The sequence below is a fragment of the Meriones unguiculatus genome, chromosome 6, assembly GCF_030254825.1.
Source record: "Meriones unguiculatus strain TT.TT164.6M chromosome 6, Bangor_MerUng_6.1, whole genome shotgun sequence".
Lineage (NCBI taxonomy): Eukaryota > Metazoa > Chordata > Mammalia > Rodentia > Muridae > Meriones > Meriones unguiculatus.
This window is the reverse complement of record NC_083354.1, coordinates 31801739-31824769: the sequence shown is the minus strand read 5'-3', so window position 1 is coordinate 31824769 and position 23031 is coordinate 31801739. Positions and strand designations below refer to the sequence as shown.

Genomic DNA, 23031 nt, shown 5'->3' with positions numbered 1-23031 from the left:
TTTGCTGCTGTTATCACTGTCAACTTGACACATCTGGAGTTTTCTGGGAAGAAGGAGCCATTGTAGAGAAATTCTTCCATCTGACTGGCCTGTGTTCAGGTCTGGGGAGGGAGGCGTTTTCATGATTGGTGATTGGTGTGGGAGGGCCCAGCCCACCTCCAACAGCCCAGGGCAGATGGTTCCGGTTGTGTAAGAGAGCAAACCAAAGCAGAAACAGCCGCAGCCAGCAAGCCGGGGGTGGGGGGGTGGGGGGGGTGGCGTTCCTCACTGCTCCGTGGTCGGCGTTCAGCTTCTGCCTCCACCATTCTCGCAGAGCTTCCCTTCCTGATGGACTGCTGGGTGGAAGCGTCCGCCAGGCACACGCTTTCCTCCTGCAAGCTGCCTTTGGTGGGGGTTTTATCATAGCGGCCGGGAAGCAAGTTAAAACAGGTCTCTCCAGATGGCTGGCTGGTTTTTGCGCACTGGGACCTCTGCAGATCCCCTGGGTGGGGGCAGTCATCAGGCCTGGGCCCAGTGCAAGCCATGGCCAGCAGACTGTCCGACCATTGGTCTCGATGCGGAATCCTGAGAGAAACAGGCGAGGTTGTATACAGGCTTATCCCAGACAAGGGTGTGAAGGCTTGGATATCAGAACCAGTCAGTGTGGCTGGCAGACGCCACGTGCGCTCGCATTGCTGCTGTGGAGGGCCAGGAGCTGGGTCGGGGCTGGGTGGTGGGCACAGCCTGGGTGGGCATGGGTGGAGGACTGAAGGGGGTGAGTAGGCACAGGGAACCGGGGATTGGGGTCTGTGACAAGATTTGAGCCTCTCGAAAGTAAGACCTTCTGTGGGCCAATGGACTGCAGATGGGGGGGGATGGGGATGGGGATGGGAGGTACAGATCCTGAGGAAGCCACTCGGAACCACACCCAACTCTCACCTCCAGTCTCAGTCCCAGCGTGGCTGAGCTCCTTGGAGGGAGGGACGGCAGCCCTTATTTCTAAAGCGTTTTGGAGTGCTGGCGACGGCGCCCAGGGCTTTGTGCTCTTAGAGTGAGTGTCTCCGCACCCAATCCAGGGTCCATCTTCCAAGGGTGAGGACAGGCCCCTGTGGGGAGCATCCTTCCCGCGCCCCTCCCAGGAGCCTGAGCCTGAAAGGCAGCGACGCCACGGCTGTCCCCAAGAGATGTCCTCGCATCTCTTCTGGTTTGAATTCCACGGCTCAGCTGCATCTTAACAGCGGTTACTGTATAAGCCTAGGATGTGACCGCTCCGAAGTCTGGTTGAGGGGAAGGTTTTTTTGTGGAGATGAGGGAGGGCACAGCTGGAGGCCTCTAGGAGAGTCCAGAGCTGGGAGAGAAAGCAGTGGACTCCACAACAGACTGGACCTGGCTGTGGGGGAGCAATGGTGGTGCAGAAAGGGGGGGCAAGAGAGGAGGACAGCGGGAGCCTGCATGGCCTCATGCAGGGTTACACAGGAATGAGAAGCTAGGGAAGGGAAGCCATGAGCTGGAGAAGTTTAGCACAGGGCGAGGTCTGAGGGGACTGGGACTAGCCAGCACTCTGTAACAGGTATTTGCAATGCTGAGTGTCCGGGAAGCTAGCTGAGGCCTGCGGGGCTGTGAGGGTGGTGCTGCAGCGCCACCTGGTGGACCCTGAGCACTACAGCAGCAGACTGGTACCCACGCCTCACCAGAAGGCGTCTGCTGTTGTGACTGCAGCTGTGTAGATCATAGGAAACCTTTGGCACTCACCCCTTCTCGGCTTTGCTTCCTGGCCATCCTGGGTGCTGGAGCCCACCGCAAAAGCTGGTCCTGTAGAGGAGAGTGTGACCACGGTCACGTGGCCCTCTGTGCCTTGCTTTGGTTCCCTGGGAGGGAGCTCGTCTGTTGGGCTGAGCTCTGCCTGTCTGGCAACTGGCACCTCCCAAAGCCCGCCTGCTCACGGGGGTGCACCAGGCTGGGTCTGAGTGCTCAGTACCCGCTGAGTCACGGGACCGCCGGGCACTTGCTTGGGTCATGGGGTGCTCACCAGGTGTAGAAGTATGATGTTTCACTGTGCACTCACCCACAGTGAGTCACAGCCACAGGGGTGCGGAGGGAAAGGGAGGGAGGGGATGAGCAAGCCACAGCAGCCCGATTCCAGCAGGGTCTGCGGTGACAGCCTCTGAGGACGGCCGTCGACCTTCCTCAGGGACAGACGCCTCCCAGCCCTTTCGCTCCTCTCAGCTGGCAGGGCGGACCGTGAGAACAGGCCGTGGCCTGCAGACCTCTGGTCGGCAGCAGCGTTCACTCCTTTTCTTGGGGCCAGATGCCCGGCAATGCCACCTTAGGGAGGAAGGGCTGATTCTGGCTCTTGCTTTGACAGACAGCCTGCTGCGGTGGGTGAGCGTGTGGCGGGCTCCTTGGCAGTGGGGGCGTGAGGCTGAGTGTTCACACCCCAGCGGATCGGTTCTCGGCTGGCTCTCTCCTTTTCACTGAGGCCAGGACCCCTCCCGGTGGGACAGTGCTGCCTGCATTCAGGGTGGACCATCCCCGCTAGTTAATCCTTTCTGGAAACATCTTTATGGAGGTACCCAAAGATGAGCTTCACTCTCACAACACACACACACACACACACACACACACACTTACACATACACACACGTGCGCCCATGCCCACGCGCGTGTGTGTGCATCCCCCCACCCCCAAGCAGAAAGAGTCTTTGCAGAGCTGGTGTGCCCCTGCTGACCTTAGGGCCCCAGGCTCCTTTTCTCCTTTGGTTTTACCATTATAACCCACAGTTAAGATGGTAAAACCAGGTCAGGAGAGATGGCTCAGAGGTTAAGAGCACTGGCTGCTCTTCCTAAAGATCCTGAGTTCAATTCCTAGTAACCACACGGTAGCTCCCAACCGTCTGTAGTGAGATCTGGTGCGCAGGTGTACCTGTAGGCATAATGCTGTATAAATAATAAATAAATAAATCTTTGAAAAAAAGATGGTAAAACCAAAGGAGAGAAGGTTACCACATGGGCAGTGAGGCTCCAGAAGCTCCTGCCACCCTGGCAAGCTACAGACCATCACGTCCGTGCTCTTGGCCAAATGCAAGCCTCATGGTCATGTTTTGCTCTGGAGGTGGCACTAGGAGGCTGCGAAGTCCCTCTTGATGCCCCGGGGGCTCTGATGGCAGACAGTATAGGCAACGTTATCTTCAGGCCCCCGGGTTCCAAGCGTGACATGAACTTTTTGCATCACTTTCTTCATCTTCCCCATCGTGGCCTGTTCAGGAAAATGATGTTGTGTGCAGAGCATGGTAGGTAAACTGTGGAGGCCACTCCCAGCTGGGGCCACCCTGCTTGGCACCCTGTGTCGTGGGCAGAGCGTGGGAGAGTTCTGGAATCTGGAAGCGCATGTTTTATGAAGCAAAAATGGCCAAAGGGTGCAGCCTCTGTAGGCCGAGGCACCAGGAGGGACAGAGCTTTCACAAGCCTAGGGCCGCAGCCACCACAGCCACAGGGCACAAGGAAGCGTGCGTGCGTGCGTGCGTGTGTGTGTGTGTGTCTGTGGTGACAGTCTCAGAAGGCCCCCAAAGAGACATTAACTGTGTGTATTATGTAAGGCATTCTCAGAGATCCAGAGACCTGGGAGGCTTGGAAACAAGTTAAAGCCTCAAGGAGCTCAGGGGCCTTAGAGAGACAGGGGTAGTGTGGGTGATGAGTTAGGACAGTGCCATCTGGGGCCAGCCTCGGTGAGGAAGCTGCCGCCTCCTGCTGTGTCATGGGACACAGCATCTTGGCTCTCAGGGCTGGGGACAGGGCTCAGTGGTCAAGAGCTCTGGCTGCCTTTCAGGGGGCCCGGTGTCAGTTGCCAGCACCCACACGGCAGCTCACAGCCACCTGTCCCAGGGATCTGACCCCCCGCCCCGTCTCCGAGGGTACCAGAGACGCACACTGCTCAGGCAGACACACAAGACAAGCAGTCTTACAAACGAAAGGATTTGACTCGCAGCTGTTCTGGGATCCAGTGAGGCGATAGTGCAAGTGTACACAGTGACATTCCTTAAGCGCTTGCCGTTCCGGAGGGCTTGTTGGTCCCCTATTGAATTCCTTGAGGCCCTGTGAAATTCAGATGGTTTAGAGATAGGACGAATCTGGAAAGCCCTCGTAGCTCTGGAGGAAAATGTTCCCGGACATTTTAGTACTCTTGACTGGGCAGGCATGATCAGAACTGTGAGGAGAGTGAGCGGGGGCTGGGGGCACCCAGCATGCAGGGCCCGAAACCCCATCCCGGCAGCACAGACAGAGCGGAGGACCGATCAGTGTCAGCGTGCAGAATGAAGCCTCACCGCAGTGCTTGCTCCTGAAAAGTGTGTGCACTCCACACTGAACGCCCAGCTTTATAGTAGTATCACCCTGCAGTCAGAGTGCACACAGATGGGGCGGGCAGCCGTCCTGGCTAGAGCCTCAAAGGCGCAGAGGGGGCCGCAGAGAGGCTGGTCTCCCAGGAGCCGGTGGCCACGCCCAGCCAGGTACCCCTCTTCAAGCAGGTCCCCGAGGCGTCAGCTTCCTCTAAACTTGTAAGGCAGCAGGTGTGATACGGTGTGCCTCTGCCTCAGTAACTAGACAGTCTGCGGAGTTCAAGGCCGCCTGACGTGTGTGAGACCCTGTGTCAGAACACAACACAAAACGACCCTGAGGGGCGTGCAGGCACACATCGGCAACCTCAGCTATTTAAAAAGCCGAGGTAGGACTTTCGAGAATTAGAAGTCAGCCCTGGGGACATAGCTGGCTCCAGGCCAGCCTGGGAAGGTACCAGCAGGCTTGTCATGGCTGGGCCTGCCGGGCACCGTCCTTCCACGAGGGAGGGAGGTGGGAAGGGTCTCCGAAGGGTCCAGAACTGCAGGGCAGGACCTGGGGTCCTTTGCTTCATGACTTTTTGTCTCATGAAAGGGAATGAGGGTGGGGAAGGGAACGGATGGGCACAAATGAAGAAATCAAACTGTCCAAACTGAGCGCAGCCCTTGTTCTGCATGAAGTATATTACACTAAGCATACCTGTGTATTAAGTATATCTGTTAAGTGTAGATAGGTGATTGATAACTGGGTAGACAGATGACAGAGTCAATACACTGATTAGTAGAGGACAGACAGAACAAATATGAACTATTAGATGATGGATAAATAGTGGGTAGATAGAGAGGTAGACAGGCAGATAAAAAGGTTGGCAATTCTAAAGTGCTGGCACAGGCTTTTAGTTCCAGCATGCGAGAGGCAGAGGCAGGAGGAGGATTTCTGTGAGTTCAAGGACTCTAAGTCTACGTATTAAGTTCAAGCTGGCCAGGGCTTCATAGTTAGACAGACAGACGACCGACCGACCGACCGACCGACCGACCGACGGACCGGCCGGCAGCTTTGTTGGGAAGTCTTTGTCGGCAAGCCTGTCTGGGCAGCAGCTGAGAGTCTCTCCCTCAGCTGCGCCGTAGGGGCTGTGGGCCGGGGCGGCCTTTCCTTAGCCCTGCAGAGTTAAACCTCAAGATGTTAGACAGACGTCAGGTTTTTATAAAATTCCTCAGAACCTTTGCGTAGGGCAGTTTTTATCGGTTGATGCAATTGGATTTAATATGAAAGCCTCCTTCCAGAAACATACCACATGAGGTAGGCCTGAAGGTCAGCTGGCTGCTTGCGTGGTGCACAGGGTTGCTGCATCCGTGTCTGGCCTAAGGCAGATGTGACAGCCACACCCGCTATCCAGCCTGTGGGAGCTAGAGGCAGGAGTTCTCCATCATCCTTGGCTGCATTCAGAGTTTAAGGCTAGCCTGGGCTACAGGAGTCACTGTCTCAAAACAAACAAACATGTAAAGAGTCCGTTTGTTTAGAATATAAGCATTTTCCTCTTCAGCTGTGGAATCTCAGGATTGTCCTTCGTCCTTCCCCTTTTGTCTCTGCCTTCCTGAGTCACCCCTCTGCCTGCTGCACTCGCAGCAAGCCACCCTACCTCCTCTGTGTGTGTACGTGTATGCATGTGCACATGTGTGCCGTGGCGTGTGTGTGGGGGTGGAGGACAGCTTGAGGGAGTTAGGACTGTCCTTCCACAATGTGGGTTGTGGGGAGCAAACTCAGCTGTCCAGGTTTGGCAGCCTCTCTTCGCCAGGCACCCCAGCCCTCTCACCTCTCCCTCAAGCTGGACGGCAGAAGGGGATTTCGGGCTCCATGAGGCATTCTGTCCTCACCCTCAGGGGCAAAGGCTGAGGAATCCTAGCAGCCCAGCCTGCCGGCCTCCAGCCCAGTCCCTGTTTCCACATGGCTGGATGTGTTTGTGTGTGTGTGTGTGTGTGTGTGTGTGTGTGTGAGACGTTTTGCACATTTCCTGGTGGCTGAGGACACGGGGTTCCACGAAGGCAGCACTGCAGAGAAGGCATGAGACTGAGCTCAGCCTGTTGCAGTGTCACCTGCGCCTGTCCCAAGTGGAGGCGAGTTCCCGTGTGTTCTGTGAGGCACCCAAGCGGGTTAGCTGAACCCACAGACTGACCCTGGACAGTGGGAACCCAGGGGCCCAGGCCTCGGCCCTATGGCTGGTGCCCGAGGTTGAGGGCTGCCTTTGAGGCATGCCTGTGGCGTGTGGGAGCCGACAGTCTCTGAGCAGAGGAGACTGGAACCATCCAGGCTGATGCTGGCCGAGCCTGCCTAGCTCTCTTGCTGTGTAGGGAGAGATGCCGCGTGTCTGGGTGGGAAGGCCTGGGTGGGTGAGCAGTGTAATGATGCCGGTGAGCAGGCCCCCGAGACCCTGCATGCCTGGGGGGAAGGCGTTCCCGTGAGCCAGTGTGACAGTGCCGGTGTGCTCCCCCCTCCCCCCTGTATTAGTGGAATCACCTTTAGTTTTGAATTCAGATTGTCCCCTAACTGGGCAGCTCTAGGGTCACTTGAGAAAAGCAGATGCAAACAGCTTCGCCGAAGTGTGGCTGCTGGCCACGCGCCCACCCGCTGGGAGTGTGGTGTCCATGAAGGTTTGGTGGATTGCAATGTGCTGCCGTGGAAGCTGTCACCACTAAGTCACCAGTCACGTCTGTGGCCAGTGTGCGGCTTCTTCATGTCCTCTCTGGCTCCTGGTGTTCTTTGCCTCCTGTGTGTGTGTACTGTATAGTGTGTGTGTGTGTGTGTGTGTGTGTGCAGTGTGTATGTGTGTGGTGTAGAGTCTGTGAGTGTGTTAGTGTTTTACCGCCATCGTGGACAAGGCTGCTTTTCACAAGCTGTACGTGGTAGAGCATTTCGCTCAGTATCCCCCAACCGCCTTAAGTTGGCCGATCTGGGAGTTGAACTTTCGACTCCCAGCGTGCAAGGCAAGCACCCTACCATCGCGCTGTGGCCTCAGCCCCTGAAACACCGCACACTCGCCGCTGCCTGGGTCCTGGGCATTTCTACCCGCGAGGGCTGTGCTCCCCGTTAACAGTCCATCCCCCTGGCCCTGGCAGTACCCAGGCCTCTCTGTGGTGGGCTGAGTCTCCAGGAGGCTTGCACAGATTCGCACCACTGTGCCCTCTGTGGCTGGCTCCTCCCGAACCCCTGATTTCACAGCTCGTTCACGTGGGAGCACCTGCAGACTGCACTCCACTTTTACAGCTGAACGGCGCTCTGTTGTTCGGGTGTGTGTGTCCGTCCACCAGCTCGCAAGCGAGTCCCTCTGGGCACACTGTCCTGTGAGTAGGCCGCTGTGAGCATTTTCGTGTTGTTCAGCCCTGGGAGCCAGCATGAGAATCTTCCGAGGCAGCTCTCTGGCTGACGAGCTGTTGAACTATTTTTCACGGGGACGCCCGCGCTAGTGGCAGGGGCAGCACTGACACGGGCCCTGGGCTGATGGCCGGAAGTGGCTTCTGAGCTGCCGCCTCTTTCCTGCCGGTGATGGGCTCTTTTGATGGGCTCATTCCTCTGTGGGCTCTGACAACATCTTTTCCTGACACAGCTCTGCACAATGGGTGTTCTGTGTGTGTGTGTGTGTGTAAAGATGACTTGCTGTTGCTCAGACGCTGTCCACCTTTTTCTGTTCTCTTTTAGGGAGGCCTCACTGGCCCCACTCCCAGCAGGCTGGCTGGCCTGTGAGCCCTGGGGTCTGCCGGCCTCCACCTCCACAGTGCTGGGATTTCAGTTGTGCAAGGCAGAACTTCTCCCAGCGAGCCATCGCAGCCCTGACGCACATACTTTTAGTTTTAATAAATTGATAACAGTTTGTATAGTTTTTCCACCCCCCATATGTTTAGCATTTGGGATGTAAACAGTGGTACACCACCCATTACCTAGCAACAGGACTGTGTCCAGGGAAGTGTGTCGAGAGCCGACCGCATCCATGTGCTTGCCCAGAGCAAGCAGTCATGACGTCACTGGCCTGAGCCTATCTGCTTTGCTCTGTGCACTTTGGAGGCCCTCCTTCCCTTTGCCCGGCTCTTTTCCGCCTGCTGTGTTGCACAACAAACCAGCATGCCCACGTGGACCACAGCACACTCAGTTGCTCAAGGCTGCCCTTTAGCTCCACACTGGAAACCCTGTTTCTAAGTGTGACTGGGTGGGTGGACTGGCGGCCTCAGCTCAGCTGCTTGGCAGGGGTATGTATCTTAGGAGCCTGCGTGAGGCCGTGTGTGTGTGTGTGTGTGTGTGTGTGTGTGTGTGTGATGGGCAGATCGTACCCCTGAAGCGAAGCCACTGTTGCCGTTTTGGACACTGAGCTCTCCAGGTTTGGGGCTGCGACCCTTGCAGAGATTCTCCTGTGTCATTTGTTTCTCTCGAGCTTAGCTCTGTGGGCCTTGCTCTCCGGTTCCCTGCGCATCTGTGTGTCCTGTGCTCCGGAGACCCTCCTTGGCTGCTGAGCGCAGAGTCCTGCCTTCTGCCTGGCTTCTCAGCGCCCAGCGCTCGGGGCTCAGGCCTTGTTTCTCTCCCCTCTGTCTGCTCTCTGCACGCCCGGTGCTGTGTGGGATGCTGGGAGTCGCGTGGAGCCTGGCCGCGGCTCCTGGTTGGCAGGGTCTAGAAGCAGCTCGGACAGTGCGGACATCTGGGAGCCGGCGGCTGGAAGGCCAGGCTCAAGGTGCTGTTTTCCCACGGATGTGCTCTGTGGCACCACCGCGTCTCCGTCCATGCTTGCTTTCGCCGACCGAAGTGTTTGAACCAGCCGATGGCTCTGCTGGTCCCGTGTGTGGAGTCACCGTGTCTGCTGTGCTGCCGGCCTCAGTGTGCAGCACAGGCCTAGAACCCTGGACTCAGGAGCCAGGGGCAGGAGAATGGTGTGATCCAGGCCCAGCAGTGGACGGCTGTTTTCACAACAGGCAAAAATAAGTGATTGAGACGGAGCTCCCCAGAGAATCCTAGGCGAGTTTCCAGACGGCTTGATCTGAGAGGAGAGTGTTCTAGAACAAGATGTTCTAGGTCGTCTGTCAGGTGGCTGGCAACACATCATGTGCGGTTCCTGAGCTGTGTGGCTTCAGTGTGTCTTTGGGCCTGTACCCTTTAACCCTTAGAATGTCAAGAAAGCGTCATGGCTTCCACGTCTGCACGGAGGAGGGGAGGGGTCCTGGTTCTGCAAAGCTTTGGCCCTGTGGCCAGTCACAGCTGCTGCTGGGGTGGCCAGCCACGGACAGGGCTGCTGCTTGCAGCCAGCTCGCCTTGGGGCTTGGATCCGGGGCCGGGTGGTTCAGTCGTCACTGTTGTGGACGAGGGGACACTGGGTGGTAAGCAGTGGAGTGGGGAGGGCCTGGGAGGAAAGGAAAGGCCGACGGGAACGTGCAGTGGGGCTGTTTGAGGGGCTCCTTTTTTAGCCCCTGCCTTTCACTGTTAATGTCGCCATGACGCTCTCCCCAGGCCTGCAGGGAAATCCCAGCAGACAGCCCTGGTCAGCTTGGCCCTTGGGCCATTAAAAACTTTGAAATCAGTCTAGCATGTACAGATAAAGGGATCTGAGGGCTGGTGAGCTGGCTCGGGGGAAGGCGCCTCCACCAGGCTTGACGACCCACGTGTTAGAAGGAGGGAACTGATTCCCACACGGGTGCCGTGGCGTGTGGCGTGTCCCCAAATAAATAAATGCGACGTTAAAAATTAAAGAAGTCAGGGGATTTTGTGTAAAAACTCACATCCCGGGTCTCAGCAGAACCCAGCATTGGGGGACAGAGAAGAGCTTCAGGCAGCGGCTGACCCCCAAGGGGCTTTGGCCCTTCCTGGAGCTTCTCAGAGAGACCGCTGGTGGGCAGAGCTATTGCTCTGCATGTAGGGAGCCTGAGTCCTGAGAGCTGAAGACGCAGTTAGGGTGGTGAGGTCAGGACAGGCTCCCTTCTCCAGACTGTTTTGCCCACTTACTGCGCATTACACAGGCATTTTCATGCACGCGTGCCCTTTGAGCATGCTCACGTGTGCGCCACGACCCCCCTTTCTCAGCCTTCCCGCCTCCTCCACCAGCTTGTTCCCACCGTCAGGCCCAGCTTTGTTTCTGCTTTCCTGTTACCTTCAACTCTCCAGTTCTATGCTTTGTGCAAAACCCAGGGCCACAGATGGGGAATGCATGGCCTTTGCCTCTCTGACACGCCCTTAGTTTGCTCAGTGTCATAGTCTCCAGTGGCATCTGTTTCCCGCAGGTGGCGTGACTTCATTCCTCCTGATGGCTGAAAGCTTTCCGTTGTGCATGTAAATCACATGTTCCCTATCCAGTCCTCTGATGCCGGATGCCCAGGCTTGTTCCGTAGCTCGGCAAGTGTGCGCTGTGCTGTAGCCAACACTGACGGGCAAAGGTCTCTGGGGTGTGTGCTGACTCGGAGTCTTTTGGGCGCCCAGCGGGAGTGGTAGAAGCTGGTCATATGGTAGAGTTGTTTGTATTTTCGTGAAGCCTCAGAAGGTGTCCTTGAAGCCGTGCTACAGGCTGGCTGCCCAGGAGGTGGCAGTGTGATGCCAGCTTCCCCCTTGTCCTCCGCCTCCTCTGTCCTTCTGTCCTCCTGTTCGCCGACTTAGCCTTCCCTCCGGAGGCCTCAGATCCCCAAAGTGGTCAGTGTGTGCTCTGGCCCCAACAGCTGTGCAGTAAGGGCCTCAGGACTCAGAACTCCTCAGCTCCTGCTGCAGGCCCAGGACCCGGGCAGTTCCGTGCCCTGCAGAAGAGGCACTTCCCTCCCACAGAGCCTGGCTTCTAAGTTTCCCTAGTGTTCAATCTGAACACTTATTTAGAGCCATTGTCTCCTGTAGGTGGCCTTGGCACAGAGCAATTCTGGGTGCAGGGGCCCCTCAAAGCCCCTGCTGAGGGTGTGTGTGAGTCTGTGGGGTCCCGGGTGCCCTGTCCACTCTTCGCCATCTCAGGCAGCTCTGAGTGGTGCCCTCATCCCGGACCTTAGGGCTTGGGCAGTCCCTCGGGGATCAAACCTCTTCGGGGGGTGGTCATAGGAGAACACCTCCACGCAGGCAGAACAGTGGCGTTTGCCCCAGACTCTACCGCCCTGTGACACATTCTCTCACGCTGGACAGAGCACGGGGGACAGGAAGTGATCTCCTCACCAGAGGGCTGGACCTCTCATACGCTGGCAGTTTATCTGTGGATCGTGAGCCACCCTGGCTGCCGTGCCTGGCTGCCATGCCTGCTCTTTCCCAGCATGTTGAGTTTTGAAGCAAAGTCCTCAGGGCTGGGTTCGAGGCTGGCCTGGGCGTCTCGAGTCCTTTCTCCTGAGTGGCTCTTGGCCTGTGGGGAGGAGATCCAGAGGAAGGCCTGCCTGGCGTGGTTGTGTAACTGTGCGTGTGCCGAGCCCTGTGGGAGCCTGAGGGAAGTGGTCAGGCGAGGCTTCAGAAATACACGCTGACATTTGAGTGACGTTCTCGAGTGCAGTGGTGTGGGCCGTGAACATCCCAGAGACATCTAAAATAGCTGGTTAAAAAAAACCAAAGAATTTGTGTGCGCGTGCGTGTGCGTGAGTGTGAGTGTGGGAGTGCGTGCGTGCGTGCGTGTGTGTGTGTGTGTGTGTGTGTGTGTGTTCACAACAGTCTGTGACTCAGGGCTGCCGTGCGGCTGGCCTCCAGGTGCCGCTTTCTGGAGTCTGCGTGGAAGGCGCCATGCGTACTCTTAGTCCAGGCCCCCAGGGCTGCTGCGGCCGTGGCTCTGGCGTTGCCACCATGGCCAAACATGGCCAGCACCTGCAGCTGAGCAGGGCAAGCACATAGCTGGAGTCTTGTCCATGGGTTTCCCAAGCCTTCCTTGGCCCACGTCTCCTGGTGTGGCATCATGGGAAACCCCAAACACGTGCGTTTCCAGAGATGTGCAGGGTAGGAGAAGGCCCTCGTGTGAGCTGCCGAGGCTTCTCAGATGTACCTGCTAGCTGCTGGGTTGAGTGGCCATGACTGGCGAGGTCGTCTGGCTCCTAGGAACTCCAGCTTCCTCACCTGTGAGGCGGGGAGAAGAACACCTGCCCTCGGTTTCCGGGGGGATCAGGTGGGCCGTCTGCAGGTCCTGGCTGTGCATTTCCAGTGCTGGCAGCATCCCTGTGGGTCCCCTCTGTGTCCGTGTGTACAGGTGCGCATGTGTGTGGGGCAGAGACAAACCCCGGGTGCCACTCCTTGGACACCCTCCACCTTGTTGGTTGAGGCGGGGTCTTTCCCTCGCCTGGGATTACTGGCCTCGCTAAGCTGGCCAGCGGGCCTCAGGGATCCTCCTGTCTCTGCCTCCCCAGGGCTGGGGTCACAAGTGTGCATCACCACCCCCAGCTTTATGTGGTTCCTGTCGATTGAGCTAGGGTTTAAGGAATGGCGAGTGCTTTACTGACTGAGCTGAATCCTCAGCCTCAGTCCTAGGATTCTTGATAGTTCTCTGCTCTGCGTTTACCCGGCCTCAGGCATGTCTTCTCATCCAGAGCACTCATATTCATTTTCACAGGAGTTACCGGAGTCTCTAGGCCTGAGGTCAAGGAGGGCTCCCTGGCTGCCTCCTTTGACCTCCCTGTGTCTGAATTTTCTGGGTTTTGGGGGCAACTCAAGCCTTGCCTTGGCGGTTGGATCAGATGCGCTGATGTTTGAGAAGCCATCTTGGCCCGGTCCTGGAAGGACGGGTCAGGCTCCAGTGGCCGGGCAGCGGTCGGCAAGCTCACCAATGGCGTGGTATCCTGAGAGGGGAGTTTCACACCTTGCCCATGGTGGGTTCTGCTCTCCTCCCACCGCCAAACATCACGGAGACACCAGAGAACAGGCTGTCGTGGGGGTGTCCCCGTGGGAATGTGCTGGTCCCTGCCTGCCCTCCTGCAGACAGGCTGCCGCTGCGCTTGTGGGGGCAGCTGTGCGGACCTGGATTGGTCAGATCTCTGTTTAGCCAGAAGATGCCACTGGCTGGCTGCAGCTGTCGTAGCCCAGGTCCCCTTCCTCAGGTGTGGCTGTGCAGTAGCCGAGAGGACTCGCCCAGAGCTGGGAGCTGCCTCCTCACCTCATGCTGGGAAGTGGCTCAGGGTGGGCCTGCTGTGTGTGGTGTTTCCTTGGGAACCGGGAGGAAGAGGAGGTCTTGAGGGTTGGGCCATCACTCTGAGGGTGGCTGTGGCAGGTCTGCTCTAGGCTATGCTAGCTGACATGCCGAATCTGCTGGCCATGATGCTTCCCACGTCAGGCCTCTGCGCTCAGATGCCAGCTTTGCCCCTCTCAGGACTGACCTGTGGCCCTGAAGCACCACAAAACCCCAGTGGCCTTACTTTACAGTCATTAGCTCTTTTCTTAGCACTAGGACCCACCCTGGCCTCCTGCCTGGGGGTGTTCTGCACTGAGACTTTACAAACGGAGCGGAGTGGGCTGGAGCGGGCTAGAGCGGGCTGGAGTGGGCTGGAGCCTCGGGTGGTTTGGGCAGCCGGCTTCCTGCGCAGTGACACCTCACAGCTGCCTTTTCTCAGACTGCTTCCTTTACTTTGAGGCTGCTGTAGGACCATCTCCGCAGGTACAGAGGAGCAGGATTTGGGCTAAAGGATCAGGATTTGGGTTAACCTGACCTGGTTGGTCACACGCCTGTGCCCTTCCCCCCTTCTACAGGAGAGGAGGGAGGCCCAGCTTCGGCCTCCAGCAAAGCCCTGTCCTAGCTTGTCTCCTCTCCTCTGACCGTGGCCCCTCCTGGTCTCTGGTTCCAGTCACCTCTTCCCCACCTCCTACCATTGGTGCCAGCTGTGCCTTCTGAGTGTGGCCAAGCCTTGGCTGTTCTCCTTTAGTTGGACTCCCTGTGTCCTCCCTGTTTTAGTCCCCCGCCCCACGTCTGCATTTCCCCGTGGCAGGTGGTTCCGTGTTCCAGAGTGTTCCCTCTCTCCTGCGTTATCCACCTGGAGCACATCGAGGGTGAACCAGCCTCACCTTCACCTGGGTTCCCAGTCCTCCACCGTCCTCCCCAGGCGTCTGTTTACCGTCCAGCTGGTTTTTCCCGGCTGAAGATGAGTCTTAGCACAAAAGCCTGAGCCCACCATCCTGTCGTATCCAGCTAGGTCTGCATGGAGTGGGGTGCACGGTTCCTGGGTTGACAGGACTCCTGCTGCTCCCGAGCGGTCTACTGTTGTGGGTTCTCTGCTGGACGGGCCCACCTCGCAGATGGCGTTGGAAACCCGCCATGCTGGTTATTCATGTCTGTGCTTGCGAGTGAGGATGGGGCAGAGAGGTCTGCAGGACTGTGGGTCTTCCCTGTTCTGTGTGGCCTGCTGCTGTGCAAAGTTCGGCTGCCTAAAAGCCTGCTTGGTGGGCTGTGTGCGGAGGTTCGAGGTCGGCTTGACCTGCTTACAGTCACCCTGGATGCACACCTCCAAGTGTTCTGTAAGGTCGTCTCCAGAGGGGGTTCATTAGGTGGAAGACCAACCCCGGATGTGGGTGGCCCCGTTCTGTCGGCTGCAGTCCTGAGCTGAGGGAGAGGCAGACAGCGAGCCTTGTCTCCGTGTCCACTTATCTCTGCCTCCTGATGGGGGTGTTTGTGCTCTGGCCAGTTCACCGTCCTCACCACGAGGGACTATCAGCCCAGAGTCTTGTCAGTCTTTAAGCTGGTCCTTGTCAGGCACTGGTCACAGCAGCAGGAAAAGCTTCCAGCACACCACGGCAGGCTCTGCTGTCGTGTGAGCGCATCCTGGGCCTGGAGCTGCGGAGGCCGGGGTGAATCCAGGTCACCGGTGTGTGGAAGACTGCCTTCGCCCAGCCGGCTGAGTCACGTGCTGCAGGACTCAAGAGAGAGCTTGCTAACACAGTGATAGGGGTTCTGACCAAGCATTGAGCATACAGGAAGTGACAGACAGGCCAACTCTGCCAGGAGGGGAAGAGGCAGCAGCACGCCAGAGAAGGCATTATGGTCCAGCTGTGCTGGGGAGGGTGCTTGTGTATTTGTTGTGTCCACACAGGAGGGAGCACTGCTGAGGAGAAGCCAGGACTCTGATGGTTGTGCTCTCCTGTGTCTCCTGTGCCTGGTACTCAAGGGATGGGTGGATGGATGGGTGGATGGGTGGGTGGACAGAAGGATGGATGGATGGATGGATGGATGGATGGGAAGATGGGAGAATGGATGGATGGATGGATAGTTGGATGGATGGGTGGGTGGATGGATAGATGGATGGATGGAAGGATGGATGGGTGAATAGGTGGGTGGGTGGGAGGGTGGATGGATGGATGGATGGGTGGGTGGATGGATGGGTGGGTGGATGGGTGGGTGGATGGATGGATGGATGGATGGATGGATGGAAGGAAGGATGGATGGGTGGATAGGTGGATAGATGGGTGGGTGGGTAGATGGGTGGATGGAAGAATGGATGGATGGATGGATGGATGGAAGGATGGATGGAAGAATGGAAGGAAGGATGAATGGGTGGGTGGATGGATGTATAGATGGATGGAAACAAGAATGGGTGGAAGGAATAATGGGTAGGTGGATGGGTGATGGATGGATGGATGGATGGAATGAAGGATGGGAGGAATAATGGGTAGATGGATGGATGATGGATGGATGGATGGGAGGAAGGAATAATGGGTAGATGGATGATGGATGAATGGAAGAATGCAAGGGAGGGAGGATGGATGGATGGAAAGAAGGGTGGATGGATGAAATGAAGGATAGAAGGAAGGAAGAATGGCTGGCTAGATGGACTGGATAGATGGATTAATACATTAAATGCAGGCTAGATTCTAAATGAGGGTTTGCTTATCTGGTAAACACAGAAGGAAGCAGTTGAGTACATGGTAGCACTGGTTAAATGGTAGCTGGGTTGGCTCCAGAGTGTACGGTTGAGAGAAGACAGCAAGAGAAAGAGGATGAAGGACTTGGCAGACAAAGGCTTGAGAATGCAGTTTCCCTTCCCAGGCAGCGGGCACTCACAGGGCCACTGCTGTGGGAAGGTCTTGGCAGTCAACACGCAGAGTTCCAAGCTTACAGTACTGGTGTGTGTGACGCAGTAACCGTGCGTGTTTATGGGGACAGTGTCACGGGTAGTACATGTGTGGACTGTGGTGGTCCAGCTGTGCTGTTGGTCTAGCCATCACTTTAACATGCACCTTTTGTTTCCTGATGTTGGGATCCTTCAAAATCCTTGATACTAGTTATTTTGAAACACACCCTTAGTGACTGTCAGTCACGGTTGCCATAGGTACTGGCTAGTTTTATGCCAATGTAACATGAGTTACACTCATCTGAGAGGAGGGCGCCTCAGTTAAGAAAACGCCTCCTTAAGGGCTGTCGGCAGCCTGTAGAGCATTTTCTTAATGAGTGGTTGATGGGGGAGGGCCCAGCCCACTGTGGGTGGTGCCATCCCTGGGCTGGTGTCCTGGGTTCTATAAGGAAGCAGTGGAGCGAGCCGTGGGGAGCGAGCCAGTGAGCAGCACCCTCCGTGGCCTCTGCATCAGCGCCTGCCTCCAGGTCCCCGCTGGGCACAAGTGCCCGCCCGCACAGCTTCTGGTGATGAACTGTTGTGTAGAACTGTGAGTGAAGTAGACCCTTTCCTCCCCGGCTTGCTTTGGTCCTGGAGTTTCATCACAGCAACAGTGACCTACCCAGGACTCTACTTGGCTGTGCAGTGCTCTGAGATGCGCCTGGTGTCTGCCTGCTCTCCTGAGCTCATTAGACCCCTCACGCCTCAGGGTTCCAAGTCATGAGAGTAGAGTTCAAATTGGAAAAGGCCCCCAATGTGCTGCGGCCTGGATTTTGCTGCAGCTGGGTGCCTCGGCTTAGTAGTCAGGGGCGACAGCCAGGTGGTCCTCATGTCTGTCTTCCTCTCTCTAGACGTGTGCAACAGCACCGACCTTCCGGAAGTCGAGATCATCAGCCTGCTGCAGGAGCAGCTGCCCCACTACAGGCTGAGAGCCGACGCCATCTACGGCTACGACCACGATGACTGGCTGCACACGCCCCTCATTTCCCCAGACGCCAACATCGACCTCACCACCGAGCAGATTGAGGAGACGCTGAAATACTTCCGTAAGTAGCTGCCCCTGCTGCGGGCACAGAAGTATGACTGCCAGTCCTGCCTTGCAGGGCCCCAAGGCAGGTCTGCATGAGTCACTGTGTCCTGGGCCTGCCGTCTGTGGGAGCGTGGCCAAGGGGGTGTGGCCTTAGGGGCTAGCCATTTTCAGGTCCTCTTGGTCTGGACGAGTCGTGGGGACCAAGCGTTTTCATTTGAGCCATGCACAATAACTTCAAACTATCCTATTCCAGCTTTAATAGTTCCTTGTTCTACTTATTGTGCGTTATTTTCTATGTGTGCTTGCCTGCCTGTGTGTGCCTCATGTTGCATGCAGTTCCTGAGAAGGCCAGAAGAGGGAGGTGGAGGCTTGTGAGCTGGAACTACAGGTGGTTGCCAGCCGCTGTGTGGATGCTGGGAGTTGAGCCTGGGCCCTCTATAAGACCAACTAGTACTTTTAACTGCTGAGCCGTCTCTGTCTCTCCAGCCCCATCATTCCCCCAAAGTTCCCACTGGGAGCGAGTCTGCTTGCATTTGAAAACAAATGTCACAAATCTAGGCAGCTCCTTCAGTGTAGACATAGCAAAGCATGAGCCAAGGCTGGTGGTGTGGACAATGGCTCCCTGGATTTCACTGGTGCAGCATAGAGTCATGCCACGGGGTGGTAGAGCTGCTGCTTAGGGAGGGAGGGAGGGAGGGAGGAAGGGCAGGAGGGAGGGAGGGAGGGAAGGCACAGGGTGCCGCTTAAATGTATTACTAATGTTTATGCAAGTGACAGCTGCTTTTCATTCCTTCGTTCTCTCCTCCTCTTCCTCTCTCCTCCTTCAGGATCTTGCACATGCCGGGTGCTAGGCAAGTACTCTGCCAATCTGCATTGCTCGCAGTCCTTAAAAGGGTGCCTTTAAAAAAAAAAATTTCTTCTTTTTTTTTTTTGGATAGAGTCTTACTATACTAGGTAGTCTAAGATAACCTGGAATTTTCTGTGTAGTCCGGGATGGTCTCAAATTCATGGTTATCCTCCTGCTTCAGCCTCCCAAATGCTGAGATTATAGGAGGCACCAGCAAGCCAGGCAATTACACGCTGTTTTATTTTTTCCCACAGTGAGACTGAACCCAGGGCTTTCAGCATGCTCTGTCACGGAGCTGTCTCCATCCCTGTCGCTGTTCTTCAGAAATTCGCATGTTCTGGGGCAGGAGAGATGGTTAGGCAGTTAAGAGAGATGGCTGCCCTCTTAACTGAGACCAGAGTTCAGTTCCCAGCACCGGTGTTGGGCAGCTCATATCCTCCCGTAGCGTCAGGGAATCTGATGCCCCTTCTGGCCAGCGCGGGCACTGCACTCACAGACAAGCCTAAGCATGCACACTTCTGCGTCATTTAAAAGCTCTTAAGATGAAATTAACATCCTCTGTCAGTTACATATCTGTTCATTTCTCATCTGCATGCCCATATGTCATCATGTTACCTTAAAGACATGCCCCGGTCCTGCTTCTCTGATGGCCACTGAGCCCCAGCTTGTGGTACAGCCCTGAGCTTTCTGCAGTTATTTTTCACTGGCGTAAGCAGTCTTTTCAACTTCCAAGGCCACTTACAATAAAGAAGTTGGAACTATAACCCTCTGCTTTAGGGCATGTGTGAGGCAATTCTCAGGCTCTCTGTATTGGACGCTGATAAGAAAGGAATTATGTTTGAATCGACCTGTGTGTTTACCTGGATGAAATCCACCCAGTGTCTTTGTGAGCGCTGCTGATAACCTGTGTCAATAAGAACAAAAATAGAGTAATCCAGGCTCGGTGTGTCTCCTGTGCCTCACAGTGGTCGGAGGTTCTCCCTGGGTCCATTCTGCTCAGCCAGGAGTGTGCAGGGAAAGCAACTCACTTCTCTTAGGGTTCTGTAGTCCTTCTGCTCTAGAAGTCCACAGCATAATTTGAAACGATTATTTTTGAGAAAGCCTGTCATGTGACTTGTCCTTCTCTTGGAGCCTCGCTGTTGTCTCTGCCGTGGGAGGTTCCTGGTTCCTTCTTACACACGTTGATTGACCACAGACATGCGCAGTGTAATTCAGCGTCACTCACGGCAGCTCAGACCACTACAGGACTGCCACAGAGCTGACAGGCATCCCTGTGAAGCAAGGCAGACCAGAGTACATTTCCCAATGTCTCTTTATCTGGAGACTCAAGCACGGCTGTGTCTCTCATTTGTTCTCAGTTACATGTGTAAGAAAACACAAAAGAAACCGTGACAGAGTCACCAGTGGGTACCTCGGTGTAAATACAACTGGAAGAACCAAAGTGAACACAGATCAGATCTCAAAAGTGCTTCAGGTTGAGTGTGTCCAGGTCTTTTGTTTGTCGTTTCTTTCTTTGGGTTCTGTGCTTAGCGCTAGGCGGCTGTTTGTCAGTGTCTAGCAAGTGGGACTGAAGGGATGGCTCAGCAGGTGTGCAGAGAACCCGAGTTCAGCCCCCAGCACCACACCAGGCAGCTCACAGAGTCAGGACTGGCGCCCTCTTCTGGACTCTGCAGGCACTGTACTCACACATGGGTGCAGCAAGCTTACACTCACACACACAAAGAGAGAGGAAGGTAGACAGATTGATTTAAGCACCTGTTAATTGAGTAACCAGGCACTGACTTTGAAATACGAGACTTAAACTGAAGTGCTGGCAGCTGGAAATGATCTGTGAAGAGAATTTAGAGCTCTGTGAACTTAGTTATTTTCGTGAACTTCCAACTGAAATATAACATTCCCATTGGTCAGACTGGAAGAGCAGGCGGGGTCTCTGCAGCAGGCTATGCTGCCAGTAGAAGGCAGAGAAACTTGGATGCTGTAAGCTGCGGGCAGGCAGCAAAACCTGCCTCTGCCTGTCACCAGACGTCGGCCTTGAGCTGCACAGTGGACCTTGTGTTTAACGGTGTTCATAAGCAGCTCTTATGTCACCAGCTTTGGCTTTCTTGGGTTTCAGCAACTGCACAGACGCAGCTGTTTCCCTTTGCAGGAACAGAAGTGCAGGCGGTGTGTAGAGGCAGCCCGCTCTGTGTGTGGTGTCCCACTCTGTGTGTGGTGTCCCGCTCTGTGTGTGGTGTCCCGCTCTGTGTGTGCTGTCCCGCTCTGTGTGTGCTTCCTGCTCTGTGTGTGCTTCCTGCTCTGTGTGTGCTGTCCTGCTCTGTGTGTCCTGCTCTGTGTGTGCTGTCCTGCTCTGTGTGTGCTGTCCTGCTCTGTGTGTGCTGTTCTGCTCTGTGTCCCGCTCTGTGTGTCCCGCTCTGTGTGTGCTGCCCCGCTCTGTGTGCTGTCCTGGTTTCTCATTTGCTTGTTTATTCTCAAGACAAGATTTCACCTTGCAGCCCTGGCTGACCTAGAACTCAAGGAGGCCCATCTGCCTCTCTGAGGTGTAGCGTTGGAGGTGCTCACTACTGTGCCTAGCTTCATTACGTTTTGAGACAGGCAATCGCTGACTCCCGTTGACTCTCTGGTCAGGGACTCGTCTCCCCGTTCCCAGAGCTGGGATTGCTGGCACCAGTACGCCTGGCGGTTTACGTGGCTGCCAAGGTCTGAACTCAGGTCTTCACGTTTGCACAGTGGGCACTTATCAACCGGGCTGTCATCCCCGTCCTGTTTGGGTTTTGTGTGTCTGTTTACATATCTGTAACCCAGGAGATACATGACTCAGCACAGTGACTCACTAGTGTCACGCCACTTGTGGGCGTCCTCTGGCTCCCTTCTAGGTCCACCGTGGGCATGGTATAGGTGGAGTCCTCTCTTGCTGGTGGAGTCGTGGGTACAGGGCTCCCTAAGGTGAGGAACCAGCTCACTGTACCCAGAGTAGATGCAGCTGGCCACAGCATTTGTGGTAAGGCGCCCCTCCCGAGTGGTCAGCCAGCCTCTGCTCTGAACCTTGCCCTCAGCTGCCTGGCTGGGAGAGGGAGCGCTTCCACATCTTTCTTTCTGAGAAACCTGCCTCCACACTGACCTTTCCAGAGCTGCTTAGCTAAATTCCAGGGAGTCTGAGAGATGCAGGTCATTGAATGGCTTACAGAGCACAGGCATGTGTGAGGGTGGGACTCACGAGGTCAGCTGGTGGAGCAGGATGTGAGGTGAGCGTGCTCAGCACTCCTGTGTGCAGGGCCCTCTCACCTTCCTCCTCCCGGCTCTGCTCTGCAGTGAGGATCCTAGGGATCGGAGAGGTTAGGAAGCTCCCCCGAGAGACACAGCAAAAAGATACGCCCACATTCTCACATCGGCCCCTTGGTCACATCCTGCCCACTCAGCGCAGCGTGAGGGGAGAGAAATCCACAGCGTCAGTTCACCTGATGAAACATGAAAGAAAACCCTTGTTCCCCCAGACCCTGGCCTTAGGATGTGCTGAACGCTTACTCATCTGTAAACTTTACAGTCCACAGAGTTCATTCTCCGTGGCTCATGGTGCCATAAAATGTGTTGCAGTTTCATGTTCTGTGACATCCAGCTGCCCCATGTGGTCTGGTGGCGTCCGGTGTGCAGCCCACCAGCCATGCCCCACTCAGCGGGCACCAAGTGCAAAGGTCACCATGTTTGTTCTTAGGCAGCCATGCTCCTGTTGGTTCTCCTTTTCTGGCCTCTTATGGTTCAAGAAAAAATTCTCCGTGTCACACCTGGGATCTGCTGACCACCTGTGCCACACGTGTGATCTGCTGACCACCTGTGCCACACCTGGGATCTGCTGACCACCTGTGTCACACCTGGGATCTGCTGACCACCTGTGTCACACGTGTGATCTGCTGACCACCTGTGTCACACGTGTGATCTGCTGACCACCTGTGCCACACGTGTGATCTGCTGACCACCTGTGTCACACGTGTGATCTGCTGACCACCTGTGCCACATGTGTGATCTCCTGACCACCTGTGTCACACCTGGGATCTGCCGACCCCCTGTGTCACACCTGGGATCTGCTGACCGCCCCACCCCTGAGGTTATCTGGAGAAGAGCAGGCCCTTAAGCAGACTGGTTTCAGAGTGTCACCCAGGGTCTGTTTTCAATATGCAGTAATCCAGCCAGCCGGTGTGTTCAGGGTGGGCAGGCGCAACGGTCCTCCGCACTCTAGTTCTGACTAAGGAGGTGGACACGGCTATGCTGCCTTGAGCTTCTCCACGTGCTAGCCCAGGGCTGTGGCATGTGCAGCTCCTGTGAGGACAGCTGCCTCTGGGCATCATCTTTCCTATGTCACCTTGACAGCACTGTCATGCTCCTTCAGTAGAGAGTGCCTTGGCGCAGGCCCTGTCAGCCTGACTCCCCTGACAGGCTGGGGCGCATCTGGCCCCATGTCTGCTGGGTGAGGGAGCACACTGGCTGGTCTCCCCTGACAGGTTGGGGTGGCATCTGGCCTGGGTCAGCTGGTGAGGGAGCACACTGGCTGATAGGCTTCCCCGGCCTTTCTCCTGGCTGACCTCACAGTGAGGAGCCTCTGTACCAAGAGAGCTCGAGCTTGGGGCAGTCCAGGACACTGATTAAACGTGAAGAGCCTTATTCAAGGTGTTCCTGCTGAGAGTTTACTCCATTGTGAAATTACATTGTTTGCAGCAGCGCCTCCTCCCCCTCCTCCCTCTCTTCTTCCTCCTCCCTCTCCTCATCTTCCTCCCCTCCTCTTCCTTCTCCCCTTCCTCTTCTTCCCCCTCCCCTTCCTCATCCTCCCTGTGCTCCTCCTCATCCTCCCT

At 56.1% G+C, this 23031-nt stretch overlaps 1 protein-coding gene across 6 annotated transcripts in view; it reads left to right on the top strand.

The window, feature by feature from the left end:
- Window positions 1-23031, top strand: part of Trak1 (trafficking kinesin protein 1) — a 95352-nt gene that overhangs the window by 7411 nt on the left and 64910 nt on the right. For 5 of the 6 annotated variants that reach the window (XM_021647412.2, XM_021647407.2, XM_021647405.2 and 2 more), the window contains one exon: window positions 17165-17359. Coding sequence is in view for 2 of the 6 variants with exons in the window: in XM_021647407.2 (XP_021503082.1) it covers window positions 17165-17359 (195 nt within the window). In the remaining 4 variants the exon portion in view is untranslated. Of the gene's footprint in view, window positions 1-8398; window positions 8550-17164; window positions 17360-23031 lie in introns of those variants that run through there. The other variant, XM_021647414.2, reaches the window with a different exon arrangement.